Below are 16,959 nucleotides of genomic sequence, written 5' to 3'. Positions count from 1 at the left end.
ATACACTGAAGAATTGAAAACAAAACATCCCAGACTGTTGAATTAAAATACAAGCTTTACAACCACATAGTAAGTGTAGGCTCTTATATTTCAGTTTAAGACTATATCATTTTAGAGTACCAAAATAAGCAAAGGATCAGCACTCCATACAAAGTGTTAGTTCCTGTGAGGAGGGTAGAAGGGAGATGGACTTCTAATTACACTGAACTTTTTTTGCAAGTCTAAAGAAAATTCCATTTCAGTGAAACAGATTTGGGTTTAGGTTCCCCATGTTTCAAGTCCATTAAATAGTGTTCCTTTAAAGACAATTTACATTTTTCTCATTCAAGGTAAAGGGATGATTTAAAGCAATGTTAACAAGGAAGTGGTGCTGTTAATATTTAATGTCAATATGCAATGTCATCTGCTATAAAGGCTAGAAGAGCAACACAACTTTTATCTTTACTTCTGAAGACTATCAGATAATGACTAACATTTGAGAAAAGTTTCAAGCACTCTATGCTGACTCTAAGTCTAGGCAGCTGCTGCTAAGCCTCTGCTAGTCTCTACCCTGCTGTGAGGAACTCAAACCCCAACACACAGATGCTGGCAGTGACATGTTTTCACACGTATACCGCCAGTCTGACTTACGACAGTTATGTCTCCCCTGTCTTACAGCATTAAAATGTAAGTAACTTATAGCTAACATTGCCACTACAATTTTACAAAAGCATAAATCTAACAAAACAGCAGTTAAAACAAATTGAAGCTCTCTGCCCAGGATTAATTCTCCATAAGCCTCCTTCTGTCCCATTCCCTGCCCAGTTTCTTCCCCCCACTCCTTCCCTAATGTCTATTTTACAATAAATAGGTTCAGTGGATTAACATGATGCAAGCGCAACTCAAAAGACTTTTGCCCTACACATATAACCATGTTAAACTGTGAGATTATACACGTGATATATCTCCAACAGAGCAACCACCAGTTTAGATTTTTAAAGAAACACAAGTATTTCAGCATGTACACAGTAATGAGTTTAAAACTGTCCAACACCATCGCTTTCGTACATTCTCTTCCTCTTTATAGCCTTAAAGGGATTTTAGACCTCGATGGCGACAATCCCAAAACAGGAGTAAAATGAATTTATTTTATTGCAAACAAATGTCTAGAGTTAATTTCTCCACCCATTTTCTTTAAAGAGAAAAGGAATCAGCAGGCTAAGGAGATACACCCATTTGAGAATTGACATGATTAAAAATTAAGATATAAAATGGGTGACTCACAGTTTCATTAGCTTACAAAATGGTGGAGTAACTACTACAAGCACACTAAGGTATACAGTATTTTGTGGGGAGTTATACAGACACACAGCTAACTTCATATAGATCCCATTAGACAACTGGATTTACAACAAGTTTTGTTTAATAAGAAATGGGCAAAGCCAGCCTCTTTTCAGAATCAAAATGCAGAACAAATGGAAAAGAAATTATGGTGGTGTACCTTCACAAGTTTGAGCCTCCACAAATAATGCAACCAAGTTTACAACTTTTAAGAGCTTCTACATACACTCCACCTTCACTACTGAGCCCCAGGTTTCCTCTTTGCCCCCAATATCTTACCGAGTTCCCAACATTACAAAAAAAGGCCTAGTTATTGCCAGAAACTTTTGCCTCCCTCTCCTTCCCTCCCCACCCAGAAGCTTCATAGAGAGGATGGAGTGTAATATGGAGCTTTACATGATCTTATAGTATTTACGAGGGCTACCAAGGAGCCTCCGTATGAATCTGGTTGCTGACATTTCTATCGTATTGTGACATGACTCACGACTGTTTCTTAGAAATCGGGGGATGGGGAAAAAGGAGAAAATTCTTTAATAAAAAGACACCAGGTACAAAGCAACGTTTTACTTTTGTTGTGGTAAAAAAAAAGTCACATTTTACAGATAAAATGTAGAACCCTGAAATACTGACACATTCTCTTATCGTGCACAATGCTGAGGTTCTCTTACGAATCACTTTAAAACTGCAATTAAAAATGTACAAAAAAAGAAAAGAAAAAAATCAACCCACAAAGCTTCTAAAAAAGGAACCCGCAGGCACTTCCTCTTGTGGAATGTTTAAAAAGTTAGCCTACTAAAGAAAACAGTCGACTTCTTGTGAAGGTTTTGGAGAAATATGTATCAGTTCATTTATTTGGGTATTCAATAATATCCTTGGTGATAATGCTGACTCCATGGCTTCTGACCCCAGAATTGCTGCAATAAATGGACAAACAGTTAATTTAAACCTGTAATCACATAATGGTTATGTTTCTTACCAAAAAAAGTTTAACAAACATCTAGTTCTCCTGGAACTCAAGATTAAAGTTCTCCCAAATAGCAGCACATGTCTAAACAACTGAAGGCAGTTAAGTTCACTTCACAGTAGTAATGCGAAGCCAAATACTACATGCTATTAAGACTGATCAACCACAGCTGATATTTGATACATCAAGACCATCAAGCCAGATTAAGTTTTGCACAGCATACTATTTATAGTGGTATTACCTAGCATTAAAAAGATTTTGCTATCCAGTTTTGATTACAAATATAATTATTTCAGATGGCATTTTGAAACATTCAAGTTAACTACCAGTGAAAAGGTAAAGTTATTACTACTTACACCCTGCTGCCACTGGTTGTAGCCCTGAGATTGGTTTTTGTAGCCACGATTATTTCCCCTTCCTCTGAAGTTCTGCAAGAGATTAACAGTTTTTAACTACTTCATCTATACCAATCTTTCAGAGGTGTACAAATGCCAATCTTCCATTACAACCAAAATAACACATACCATAGAAAAATCTTTCAAATACAGACCTAGGTAAAAAACCAAAAAACAACAAATAGAAAACCTCCTGAAAAGCACTATAATGCCAAAAGCCTCCTCCTCCGAGCAACTGCTTCTCCAACAGGAGCCAAGAATCTCAGAATTAATAAACCAGCTCCAACTGTCATTGTCAGTGGTCTGGAAAGCTAGGTAATCCAGTTTTGACTCACCCTATTTCCAGCTGCTAAACTGCACCAGGACAACTAAAAATACAAGAGCTTGTCTATTTTTAGTTAGGAAAGGCTGTAGTTGCTACAAGGATGGGTTATCTGATCAGACAAAAGGATACGGGTCAGACAACTGAAAACAGAAGAGCTAGTCCACAAAACTTCAAATAAAGGTTATGGTAAAAAAAAGTGACATTGATACAGTATATAAAATACTGCATTTCCCCTGTTTGTCAATATTAGACAAACCTGAGCCACGTTTACTAACTTGGGCTCCATCTGCTGGCTCTTCTGTAATCCGTATTATGTTTTCAAATACTTGCATTGATATTCCATCAGTTAAGACCTAGGCTGGTATGCCTTTAGTAGTTGTGTTTGATGCCAGACACCAAAACAAAGACTCTCTCCAGAGCTATTTCCACAAGGTTCCCTAAATGCTTGATAAAGATACACACTTGACCCTAAGGCCGAACAACAGCTATTATTATTTGGAGGGGAAAATAAATAAATAAATAATAAGTAAGCAAGCCTTCACACACGCTAAAAATTTAACAGAACCAAGTTACATTTTTAACAAGGAACCCTTACATCAGCATCAGAACTTCCTAGGCAACACTCAGAGCCCTGGGCAAACACAGTGAACTAGAAAGCCAGGCCTTTTCGTGTGTAGTACCACAACCAAGTTCGTGGCAACTGACAGCCACCAACCTTTCAAGCATCATACAAAGTACTGTATTTCAACTAATAAACCCCCCCCAAAAGCATCACCTGGTTGTAGTTTCCCCTGTTGGGCATTCCACCTCTGTTATAGTTTCCTCTGTTTGAGTAGCCACCTCTGCTTGGAAAGACAGGGCCACGAGGATATGGGTAGCCAATTGCACCACTGCTGCCACCACCACCACCGCCACCTCCACCACCTCGCTGAGGCATGTTGCCTCCCCTCCTGTTGTATCCACCACGATTGCCAGGGACTGCAGGGAGAAAGTTATTACTTCAATCTAGTAATTTTTCAGTCCAAAGTACTTTTACATTATGATTAGTGTTCAAAATAATGATTGTATAGCAATAGGATGTCCAGATTCAGGTAAAAAAATTAAATGCAAAGTTAAGTCATCTGGGCATGATGAAACATGGCAATTTAACCATGCCCCCCTCCAACACAGAATACAATCTGGTACACAAGCGAACACCAAACATAACACAGGAGCTCAAAGCTGTGCCTCAACCCGCACAAATAGTGTAATCCAGGATTTTGGCAATCCTCACTTTTTAAGTTGGAAAATTAACTTTGCACCAAGACATTCAAGTTACTGAAGTTTAAATCAAGGGTCCCACTACACAGTAACTGCAATCCAGATGCTACAAGCTTTTTTCTAAGGCTCACCTCCTCCCCTGAAGTTGCCCCGCATGTTGAATCCTCCACGACCCCTCTGACCCCTATTAAATTGATTTTTATTGCTCTTCTTGTTCTTCTTTGAGCCAGTGTTCTGCTTCTTTTCTGGTGGAAGAGCTTTCTTACTTTCTTCTTTATATTGTTCCAAAAGCTTCTGAGCTTCTTCTTTTTGCAACTCTACATAGATTATTTCATCAAAACATTCTGCTACCTCTGGCAGTGTGAAGTTCCCTATAATTGCAAAAATACTGAGTATTCAGCATGTACCTTCAGCTACAATCAAAGCTGTACATAATTTAACCACCTTTCTCCCATTCCTCCTCCCACCCCCTGAATTTCCTCAGCATAGGGATAAAATTACATAATTTGAGCATTTAAGAAATATAACAGTGACAAAAGAAACAAACAGGTCTTCATGGAGTTGCCAGTACTGTTCCAAACCTTGAAAACATTCTGCCTATAACTTATTTCTTTTATAAGCCTCCACTCAGAATACCAGTTTCTGCCAAGTATGTCACTTATATAGGGCACTTTATGCCAAGACAGCTTTGTGCATCTGCATGAAGCATATCAGCATAACTGAGTAGTGTTAAGGACTGCAGCAGAGGGAACACAATATAGTGTTGTCCTACAAGTTACAATAGTCTTCCAGTTTTGCTTAAGTACAACTGTTTAAGATAAAGTGATTTTTTTTTAGACTTCACGTTTACTTAATCCTTTAAACAGATACTCAGCATCCTAAAACACAGTATAGGATTATGTTCCATGCCTTTCATTTTGAGAACTGCATGCTCTGGAAGATCTTTTCCCTCCACCTCTGCCTTCTTTTGTGTTCTTTGCTTGTAGTCTTCATCTTTTGGGCAAACAACAACTGCTTTGCGCTGGAAGCCTGCAAACAGGCACATTTTTCTCCTCTGCGCAGCTGCAGACACATTTGTCTGAAAAAAATGCAGTAACTTACTACACGTAGCTGTCATTGTAAGAGTTAAGGAAGTCAACTTATGGTGTATAGACTTCACCTCTACAAGAGCTTGCAATGAAGTTTACAAACAACTGGACATAAAGATGCTGCATAATGCAAAGTTACGAGCTCATATCCATGTGTTAGAACACTATTCCTCCCACATCCCATACATCCAGAGAATTTCAGATAAGCATTTGTAGTAATATTTCAACTCTGTGTCCCCTGAATGAGTAGGTCAGTACATGAAACAACTATTACAATATAACTTTAATCCCATTTAATTACTGCACTAAAGCCTGTAACAGATTTCTTGAACCATTTTTCACTGAAGCTTCTACCTGATCCAAAATGAAATTCCGCTTCTTACGAGCTGCAATCTCAATGAACTTTCCAAGACACTGTGGAGCTCTCTGCAGCAGCGTGTTAAGTTTTCCAGTGTCTGCCATCTGCCGCTTAAAACCTGCAACCTATGGAGAGATTTCCCAGAGTTGAAGTAGCCCTCATACATGTGGCTGACATTTTCCTTCGCTAAATGCTTTTGACCCCAATTCAAGGATTGTTCAGTTCAAGGCCGCAGCTACAAACTCATAGCTCAAAGTCCCAAAGCCTCCATAAGACAGAGCTTTATAAACAATTTAGGTGAAACCATACAGCTGAATCTAGGTACACTCATTACATTCCAAATTCAAAGCTTAATGTTCTGAGAATAATGACATAAATAGAAATACTTAAATAGTCAACAACAGTTGACTATTTCTTATATAGTACCACAAAAAGCTTCAGAATCCTCCTGTGCCATTTAGGAGTAGCAGCTCAGCAATATAAAAATCTTTAATGGTTACTAGCTAACCAGTAGCTGGTTTCTTTTATCTCTTTGATACAAAAGAACCCTATGGCAGCCAAAGACCTTCAGTTTACAGCAAGCCATTAACATACCACCAAATAAAACATCATATCATCACTTACCATCATTTTGTCCATAATAGTATTGGTCCCGAGAATGTTGTATTTCCCAGGATTTGCTGCTGCATGTTTTGTAACCCATGTAGTCTTGCCAGCTCCAGGCAAGCCAATCATCATCACCACCTATGACGATAGGTTCTATACTTGATATACTAGTTCAAAGATTTTAATATGCAACTTAAACCAGCAAGCCTAATGGAAACTGAGTGGGGGGCACAGGGTGTCATGGGAGGGTGGGGTGGGGTATGAAGTGTCATAGGATACCAAATATTAAAGTCTCCAGTCAAAAAATGTCAGGGAATTGTGTAATAGTCTGCTTAAACTCCACCGTTTCCATTAATCTAACTCAACAACACTGGTATTATCAACAACAAACTTACCTCACAATCTTTCTTTTGCTCAGGTCCCTTTGGTCCACGGACCCTATCCTCCAGAGGGACCTTCTGGATGAAGGAATACTCTTCAGGTACAGGAAAGTAAGGTTCCTCCTTCTGACCAAAGTTGAACTCAACTGCACAGTTATGGCAGAGAACATGTGGGAAGAGTGGCCGCCCATCAAGAACTTCCTTACTTATTTTGAATGCAACACCAAGCTCTTGACCATTCTTGGAATATGAGAGTTCCACTTCATCACCGTCAAAATTCTGGTTTTCAGACAAAGGATTAGTTTGGATGAAATTACTCACCTCACTCTATATTCACTATATTAGCTATATTCACTCAACTTCTGTAACACTGTTGTATCATAAAATAACTACTTTAACATTTCCTCTTAAAATGAGCTACTTGCAATTATCACCTCATTCAAGATCTGACTTTAAAGGCTTTAAAGGCATTTGTCTGCGAATATGAAATCTTGACATGTTGGCAGCAGTCATTGTTAATAATACCTGGTATTTCTATGTCCTCCCTAGGCTAAACACCTTGTCTTGCTCCAAGTTCTTCTGTATTTGGTTTACTGCTTCTCACATCAAAGCAGTCTAAAAATTCAAAGACCTTTTTCCTCAAAAGAAAACATTAAGTGAAAACTTACAGCAAAACATCCAATCACATCATTTTCATCAAACTTCTCACCAAAGTCTTCAGTCTCACAATTGCATGTCTTTATTCCTTTTAAAGAATACCCATAAGAAAATTCTTCTTCACCTGAAGAAATAATTTTGATTTATTAGAAATAGGCATTTTCACCTAACCATTCAGAAATACAATCACTTTACAACTACTTAAACCGTTCAGAATGTTTTTTGTTCGTTTTTGTTTGTTTTATTTTTTTAATTAATGCCAAACAAGCTATGACCCCCAGCCAGCTACAGCTTGTTCTTGTATTCAAGAACACACTGGACATGGAACCCCAGTTTTAAAAGTGCTATGCTGCTGGTCCCAGATTCATGTTGACATAAAGCTGAACCCCCAGATAATGACATGACCAAGTATTTTTAAACTCGGAAGACCTGATTATGCACCCGTATACCTGAAATGTAGTCAGTCAGAAAGGCTTTCTGAACTTAAGTCTCCAGTAGCACTTACCCCTCCCCATTTTAAAGGGAGTTTAGCAGACATTCAGCCTATACGACAGCTGAGGATGAAGCTGCAAGGAACAAGCTAACAGGAAGTGTCAAAGACAAGGACTCAGGTGGAACTGAAGTACTTAACTAGAAAGCTGCTGATGCTGCCAATTAATATGTTTCCCACAGAGATGTATCTCAGCAGCAGGTATTAAATATCATTATGATCAGCTCCCATATAGGTAATGAAATCTTTCTTCCTACATACTTTCAGAAATTTGTATTTTTCCCCAAGCCAAAAAAAAAAAGAAAAAAAAGAAAAGTAAAGTAATCTAGGAATTTTTAATCTCACATCATACCACCACACCCCACCACTTAGAAACAAAACCTTCTTCCTATTTAAGACACTACTGAAAAGGAGAAATCCTGTCTGGTCTTCAATAATGTTCTCTACAACCCAAACAAGACCACTGAAAGAATTAACTCTCAAATCATGTAATCCTTAAAATAATTAATGACTTTATTTGGTCCCAGTAATAAAACTTCTTGCACTATGTCCAGTGAACGCTTCAAGTTAAGACCGCTTTTCAGAACACACGGACTACGGTCACTAAGATTTTCCCATCTGCTTAAGAAAAGTGACTCAAAACTTCAACCATGTACACAATAAACAACATGAAAGTAATCAAATGTCTATGTCTTACCAAGCAACATTCCACTTGTGTTCAGTGACCAGCCAACTCGCACTTCATGTATGTCAATATCTTTTGTATACAGGTGTTTAACAGGAATCTTTTCTGTAACCTATTTTAAATTATTCATTAAAAGGTATGTAGCATTTATTAGACACCAACAGAATGGAAACACAAAGATTAACATCTGGAACTCTGGTTACATCTTTCTTAAGTCTGAGTAATGACTTTCTGCAAAAATAAAACATGCTTAAGTATATGAAATCACAAGCCAGGCACTAAAACGGTACATCTCCTGACTAAGCAATGAAGATGTAGATACCATGTACCTTCAAAGCACTTACTCAGAGCAGTCCCTCTCAGTGACAAGAAGCCTTAATCCTTTTGATACTGTATTAAAATCAGAAACAAGATGTATATGTTTTGGCTGTGGTTTGTTTTTTCTTAATCACCATAACATTGGGATTAACAGTAAATTACTTTGCCAACAGAATGCACGAATGGATTAAAAAACTTCTTTACATAGGATGGGGAAAATATTACACACACCCCTTTTCACAGCAAGCAGACTTCTTGGCAAGTTGCCAGCTTGCCAACAACATAACCAGATTAAAATAAACACCTAAAAGCACTGGAATCTTTAGGCAAGCAGCTATTTTCTAACTGCCTTTACAAATTTCACCAGACTGAAGTAAAAACTGATCAGTATCCTACCAGTTTCCACAACTAATAAAGTCAGGTAACCAAGATGAAACTGATTTGAAAGTGAACAGGACAATAAATACTGACACCAATTTAACTTCATTGACCTTCCAAAGTTATAGGTACCAACAAACACAGAAATCACTCAATGCAAGAGGATGGAGAATGGGATCACTACCTACTCCTCATGGTAGTGCTTAGTTTTCAAAGTACTAGAGGAAGAGAACAGAGTAAACATTTATATGCACAGGTACATTATATGCAAAGAAGTCTTTATCATCACCAAGTCAAAAAAATAAATCCAACTTTGTGCCTCCAGTCACTTTATTGTCAACAAATTAAGAGGAATCCGCTTACTACAAGGCTGACTGCTCTTTGCCATTCTTACCTTCTAGAACTCTTTTGCTCTCAAAATTCAAGTACCTGCTGCACACACAAGTCAGAATTATTCAGGTTGGAAGCAACCTCTGGAGGTCATCTAGACCAAAGCCCTGCTCAGAGCAGGTCAAACTCAAAGATTAAGGAGGAACAGAAAAAAGGGCTCCTAAGATAATATATATCCCTTTTAAAAAGGAAGCCAAGCTTTCTGTAATGTTCAGAAATACAAGCAAACTTCTGACTAGTGGGTACCAAAGTTCCTCAAGTGTTAATACATTAGATGCCAAATAAATTCTTGGGTCAAAACTGAGACCACAAGTTACACATTCAGGGGAAGCGCAAGCTGCTTTTTTTGGTTGTTTTTAAATGGAACTTGTTATAAAGATAAAGCAGTTTTGCAAATTGAGCCATCTTCTATGAGGAATTATTTTATAAGCTCACAAGAGAAGGCCTCCTGAAAGTTGTATTTGCCTGAACTAGCTTCCATTAAGAACCAAAAACCGTATTATATTTAGGCATGCAAAAGCCTCCCATAAAACATCAGTTTAACTCACCTTCATCTCAAAGCAGACTTTGCCTTTAGAAACTCCATAGGAAGCTCTTCCTCCAGCCCAAAGGAAAGCAAAGCTCTCCATGGTCAGAGAGGAAGCACTAAACCGGTCTCTTGAGATTTTAAAATGCAGGTCACAGTTATCTGTTAACATAGAAATCACTCTGTTTACTCTTTCTACAAAATAAGGTAGCATCTCATTTTATGCCTTGAAGGCGAGTTCAGCTTTCAAAGGTTATTTTCAATACAAACTGCCACCAAGTGCTCAGCTTCTTTCAGGAAAGCAACTGAACATGTCTGGATAGAACTGCAAGTTGAAGCTTAGCCAACAATCAAGGTGCCATCTTCACTTCTGTCACCAAATTCTATTTTTACCATCTGCTTAAAAACTTGAATTTCATCTCATCTATTTGCACCTCTTTGGTCAGTTACCTGGGGTATTTCCATCAATACAGAGCAAAGGAATCTGCATCACGCTCTTTGCATTATTTGCTAGATACCTTTTTTTGAAGTCTTCTTACCACTCATGCCTAAACCTAAGAGCAGCTGAGAAGAAAATAGGAACAGAAGTATTTAAGTACTGAAAGCAGCATTGTCTTCAGTTAATACAGTTAATTAGAAAGTCCAACTAGATTAAACCAATTAAAAAAAAAGTCAGTTATACAAATGCAGTTAGGTTAAGCACACAGAATGTGGTAAGTCAACCTACTTCACTTAAGTAATGCAACCTGCACTATGACTTACTTCACCTAGCACTTTAAAAACTCAAGTGGAACCTTTGCTTTATGGACAACTTCAGAGCTGTAGCATCATGAAGTTTTATCTTCTGGTAGGTTTCAAAAAGATAATGCAAAATGGTAACATGAGGTACAGGGTACTGCACTTGAATTCCCTAGAGTGAGGAATTCATAGCATAAACTCCAAACCTACTTGACAGATACAAGAAGGGAACAAAAGTAGCAAGCAGCAAGTTGTTCTGCCCTGGTATAAAATTTGCATGCTGCCTGGGTACACCAAGATGCAGTCTTCCCTGTAAAACTGGTAACTTTCATGCATATCACTGTGTTTGCATAAAGCCACCCCAAGTTGCAATACAATGTTTATGATCCAGGCATACCTCTAACTTACATTTTTTGCATGAAAACCACATACCATACAGAAGAAACCTACCTGGGCAAAAAATGAGAACAGAATTTGAAGCTAAAGCTTCCTTGTAAGACACGGGTAATAAAATGCACTTAAAGAGTGCTAAACCTCTTAAATGTCTGGATCATTACGATCCAGAAAAGAGTGCCAAGCTGTTACATAATTCAATCTTAAAGCTATGTTTCATTCTGATTTCCAAGCAATTTGCTGATTCTCTTAATCACAAAGTTTTTCCAGGAACAAAACTTTCTAGTAGAAATAGTAATAATGAAAAATAAGTATTACTGAGTTACTGGAAAAATCAGAGGCTCCCACAAAGGCAGCTACTCACCAACTTAGCAGCTATGAAGTTGAGACCTAGTCATCAAAACATCAAGGATGGCTTATTCAGCAATTTACGTGGCTGTAAACTAATAGATCCTTTCATTTAACAGTATTTCTGGGGAAAACACCTGGAAAGACTAGTGTTTATGCCAGATAATGCCAAAACTTAAGCTTTCCTTCCATGACACTTTAAGAATCCAAGAAGTTCACGCATCACTTATTCAAGGTTTTTAATACTGCGCTAAGTCCTTATACTTACTCTCAAGAATAGAAATGTCAAGTTTGTCCCAGTCATGTTGCCTCATAAGCATAGTGACATTTAAAATCTGCCTTAAAAAATCCCCACTGTTTGTAGGTACTTGCCAATGTCTATGTCCTTCTGACCAATTCTGTCTACCATCCCATTTACACAAATCATCCTCTGCCCAGAAAACCCCCAGGTTGGATTAATGGGTCATTTTTCAGAAGGCCTCACCTGATTTTGTTAAGATTTATCAGAAAATACGAAAAAATACTCCAATGGTTGGTACATAAATGGGGCCTGAGCAAGTTATGCAGAAAGCTCACGTCACAAATTGTACTACTGTAACCACCTATACTACTGCCTCTTCAAACTTTCTGCAGCAAAGAAAAGAAGTTAATGTGCTACAGAACTAGTTTTTCAATCTGATTCTAGGACGTTCTTATGCTTACCAAAACAGACTAAGTTGGCCAAGTGCAGAGTATGTTGGTAAAGATTTCTTCAGAAAAATGTGTATCACAGATTTAATGAGAAAACCAAATTTGTTAATGCTAATAAAGACCCATGCACCCTTCTGTTCTTTTGTATACTGAGAATGGGTGGAAAGATAATTTCTGTGGGTTTTTTTAAGTTACTTGGCAATAATAGTCAAGCAATACATTCACCCCACATTTAAGCATGTGTGGTGTTAAGATTCAAAGCATGACACAGCATCTTTCCAGAGTAAAGGAAAGCATTTTTACTTACAAGTATCAAGACAAACCACTGTGTCATCAAAATGTTCATCTTCTTCTTCAACAGGTGGTTGAGGGGACTTGGCCCTGAACAAAACAAAAATATATTAAAGCTACATATATTTTTTCAGTGTTAAAATAAGAATTTCAGTATCTTACTACTACTCATTCAAAAATTCTGCCCAGCACTAAAGTTTATTTACCTGCTGTACTTATTTTCTTCAATATATTCAAAATATCCACGACCATGGTCTTCACGTGGTCTCTTCACTCCTCTCTTTTTCTCACCAGGTTTTTGTTCTGTTTTACCGTCGCCTGGAACAGAACGGTGTATTTTAATTAAACAAAGAAACTCTATGACTAGAAATAAAACCCTATAGGATGGTTCCAACTTTGGCAACTACAAGAACCTACAGAAAGAGGAAAGCAGTACTGCCCTGAAGATTTCTGCTTTGTGCTAAGACAAAACCTCGTATCTTTAACTTTCTCAGAACACTCAAAACTTCCCTGCTAAATAATCTGATCTGCGACAGAAGCGGCCAGCACACCAGGCAGCAGCTGGTGCAGTCCTCGATATAAAGATTCCCACAGAGAAGTCTGGCCATTCCCAAGCGGCGGGGGAACAAAAAAAAAAAAAAAAAATCAGACAAAAAAAATCCCTCCCGCGATGCCAGACTAGCACCGCCCCCCCGCCCCCCCCCCGCAGCAGGACATTCCCGGCGCTCGCAAGGACGCGGCGGGATCCGCACGACTGCGCCGCCTCTCGGCAGGCCCCGCGCGGCGGCCCGGGCGGGAGCCCCGCGTGGGGCCGCCCGGCTGCCTGCAGGGCAGGGATTCCGCCTCCTCCCGCCTCCATTGTACCAGGCCTCCCCAACGCCATCCCGTGCGCTGCCCCGGCCGGAAGTGACGTCACGCCGCCCAGCGCTCCGCTGCACAATACAGCGCGCCCCAGCGGCCCCTCCGCCGCCCCTCCCCCCCCCCCCCGCGGCCCCTTCCCCGCGCCCCCGCCTCGCCTTCCCACCCCCCCCCGCGCCCGCCCCCGCGCAACGGCCCCTCCCCCGCCAGCCCCGCGCAACGGCGCCTCGCGGGACCCCCAGCCCCCTCCGGCGGTGCGGGGCCCCGCGCAACGGCGGGAGGGGAGCACGCGGTGCCGCGCGGGGGGCGCTGGAACCCCCCCCCCCCCGCCACGCGCGGGGGAGGTGCCGCCGCCGCGCCCGCTCTCGCGCCCGCTGCTAACGCCCTCCCGCGCGCGCCCCGGAAACCGCCTGCCCGGCCGTTGCGCTCCCCCCGCAACGGGGGCTCCGGGGCAGATTAACGGCCCTTCCCCCCCCCCCCCCCCCCCCCCCCCGCCGTGCACACTCACCCCCGGCCCCCTGGGCCCCGGGGCGGCCGCCGCCACCGCCACCTTCCGCTTTCTTCTGCTGCTGCTGCTGCTGCTTGGCGGGGCCCGCGGGGCCGGAGGGGGCCGCCGCCGCCGGGGTCCCCGAGGCGCCGCCAGCACCTTTGCCGGGGGCTTCCTTGGCGGCGCCGCGCGGCTGGAGGAGCGGCGGGGGCTGCTGCTGCTGCTGCTGGGGCTGCGATGGCTGCTGCTCCCCGTGCCCGTTGGCGTCCCCAGCCTCCTCCTCGTCGGCAAGCTCGTCCTCCCCCTCTTGGAAACCCTGGTCGTCTCCGTTCTCATCCTCCTCCTCCTCCTCTTCCTCCTCCTCGCCGCCCGCCTCCTCTTCCATGGGGCCGCCCCCGGCCCCCGCCCGCTCTCCGTTCTCCTCGCCCAGCTCCATGGCGTCGCCATCGGCGGCCTCCAGCCCTTCCTCGTCGTCGTCCTCTGCGATGGAGGCCGCGGCCTGGTCGGGGCCTCCTCCCTGGTGGAGCTGCGAGGCGCCCCCGCCGCTCTCGGCTGCCTCCCCCTCCATGCTGCCGTTGCCAGGCTCAACTGCGCTGCTGGCGGGGCCTCCCCCGCCGGCCTCCTCCTGGTCTAGCGCGGCCTGGAGCCGCTCCATGAGCTCGGCCTTGAGGCCCTTGTCGGAGAGGCGCCGCTTTTTCAGCTCCTCCTTCAGCTCCGAAACCTTCAGCTTCTTCACGTTGACGGGCGAGCAGCTCATGGCGGCGGCGGCTCGATCCCTGGGCGGCGCGGGCGGCTCTGGGCTGGGGCGGAGGGCAGCGGCTGTGGGTCGAGGCCCCGGCGGGAGGCGGTGGGTGGGTGGCGCGGCTGGTCGGTGCGGCTGCGGCAGCTGCAGAGCGGACCCGCCTGGCGCCAAATCCTTTCACCGAGCTCGCGAGGGAGACGCGCCTCGCGGGGCCGAGCACGCAGCACCGCCCGCCCCGCCCCCGCGCACGTCGTCCCTCCCCCCCTCCCCCCCGCTGCCGTAACGGGCGCCCGCGCGCCGCTACCGTCAATACCCGCCGGGGCCCCGCCGCGCTCCGCGGGCGCGGGGCTGCGCGCACGAGCCGCCCTCCCGGGGGGCGCGGCCCCGCTCCGCGCCAGCGGCTGGGCCTGCCGCGCCGCGTCGGGCGCGCAGCGGGAGGAAGCGCGGCCCCGCGCAGCTGTGGGTCCCCGCTGCGGTACAGCCCTTCGAGAAAGCCAGGCACTCGGGGCTGCGCGCCAGTCACCGTGTCACCCACGCAGGCCTCCGGCCGCGCTGCTGGCGCGGATTAAACCCGAACTGGCTCCCAGCCCGGCTGCCTTCCCGCCCCTCGGCCTCCCGGCCGCTTCAGGCCGCAGCCTCGCGGCAGGGCTGCTCCTTCCCTGCCCTCGCTGCCGAGCGCCCATCGCCGACCTAGGCCGCCCAGTTTATTGCATAAAGGGTTTGAAAACGAGCACTGCTACTCAAAATAGTTACCCTGGCACAACCCTTCTAACACAGTTACGTAAGGACAGAAGCGGAGCCGTGTACCCATTTCTGCACAGGCGGCGGCAGCAGGAAGCGCGCAGGGACCTGATCCCCGACCAGGCCAGGCTGGGGCTAACAAAGCCGCGGGGCTAACAAAGGTTTTTCAAGTGCATTAACTCTGCCGGACAAGAAGCACTAGTCGGGAGCTCGGTGAGGAGCCGATCAGCTAACCAAAACTGCTAAGTTTTTTCCATCTTTTCCTTTGCACAGCATCAATTGAGGTCTCTCCTCAGCTATTCTGTTGTGCAGTGTTGAATTTTTCCAATTTCGTCAAAAGTTACTTGAAAACATACAGCAGAGAGAGTTTCACAAACAGGAGGGCAGCTGTGATGTACAAGCCTGATTCTTTAAGGAGCCTGGATAAAAAGCTGCTATTTTTTTATGCAAGTGAAAATCCTGTCAACAAATTACGTTTACCGGCACTAAGAGAAAGGGAGGAGAGGCAGGAAGTTACCCTGTTTTAACTGCACAATGACAAGTCTCTTTCAAGCACATAAACACACACTGATCTCAGTCAGGTTAGATCCATTTGAAGGAAATACGACTCGGTCGACGAGATTAGCTCAACCCATCACTACACAACAGCTTGTTGGAACAGAGACAGGGATAGCTCCCTCATGCAATACTTAGGAGAAAAAGGTTGCCAGAACCTTTCCTTTACTATAAATGCAAGTTAGTAGATTTTATCTCAGTCTCACAGGTCAGAGTCATCTCAATAGAGGAGGAAAAGGATAAGAGTGCATCAGTGCTAGGAAGAGGTCAGTGCGTGATCAAACCGTACCAATATAAATCACTGCCTTAGCTTTTTCATGGGAAAATGGACAATCTCAGCTAGTCTTCTGACGTACTTCTTGCATACACTGTTCTGCCAAGGTGGGAACAAAAGCAAACAGGGTTCACCTAGTTAATATTGCAAGATGACTTACTGAAGCTTACAGACAACTCTACATTTTAGATGTCATCTGCCTGTCCGATCTCCATGATGTTTTGTTGGGGTTTTTTTTTCCTTCATTTTGAATGTAAAAATTTTAAAAAGATAAATCATTAAGTCTTCATATCTAAACCTTAGACAGCCCTATGTTTAGACTTAGATCTGGCAACAGGCCTCACTGTATCTTGAGCTGTGTGTCTGGGAGAGCTTTGTTGATCAGATCACCTGATGATGCCTCTCACCACTGCTAACTGAATCATAAAGAATCATAGATTCTTCTAGGCCAGTTTTGTATCCCTAAGCATTACCTTAAATTAGTACATCTGCACACATGCACAGCACCTCTGTGTGAGAAAATTTCCTCATTCAGAATCACCCTAGAGCTGCAGTCCTCACACGTAATCCCATCCCAAACCATGTCATGTCTGCCTACTTCAGTAACATGCTCATACTGCTTTACACTCCTGTTACCATGGAGAAACAAAACAGCTAACAGCTTTGAGACACATCAAGAGGTTACTAACTTGCCCTAAAGCA

At 43.4% G+C, this 16,959-nt stretch overlaps 1 protein-coding gene across 1 annotated transcript; it reads right to left on the bottom strand.

Moving 5' to 3' along the window:
• Positions 1 to 1,113: 1,113 nt before the first annotated feature.
• Positions 1,114 to 14,905, bottom strand: HNRNPU (heterogeneous nuclear ribonucleoprotein U). Its single transcript, XM_051616183.1, has 14 exons — positions 13,967 to 14,905; positions 12,807 to 12,918; positions 12,617 to 12,690; positions 10,163 to 10,302; positions 8,541 to 8,640; positions 7,365 to 7,477; positions 6,712 to 6,975; positions 6,335 to 6,454; positions 5,707 to 5,835; positions 5,174 to 5,342; positions 4,396 to 4,635; positions 3,780 to 3,982; positions 2,641 to 2,712; positions 1,114 to 2,234 (listed from the first exon to the last, which is right to left on the bottom strand). Exons 1-14 carry the CDS (start codon positions 14,700 to 14,702, stop codon positions 2,181 to 2,183), a joined length of 2,526 nt encoding a protein of 841 aa, XP_051472143.1. The 5' UTR covers positions 14,703 to 14,905; the 3' UTR covers positions 1,114 to 2,180.
• Between the last annotated feature and the right edge of the window lie 2,054 nt (positions 14,906 to 16,959).

Source organism: Apus apus, chromosome 3 (genome assembly GCF_020740795.1).
Source record: "Apus apus isolate bApuApu2 chromosome 3, bApuApu2.pri.cur, whole genome shotgun sequence".
Classification (NCBI taxonomy): Eukaryota; Metazoa; Chordata; class Aves; order Apodiformes; family Apodidae; genus Apus; species Apus apus.
The sequence above is the reverse complement of the archived record's forward strand: the minus strand, read 5'-3'. Positions and strand labels throughout refer to the sequence as shown.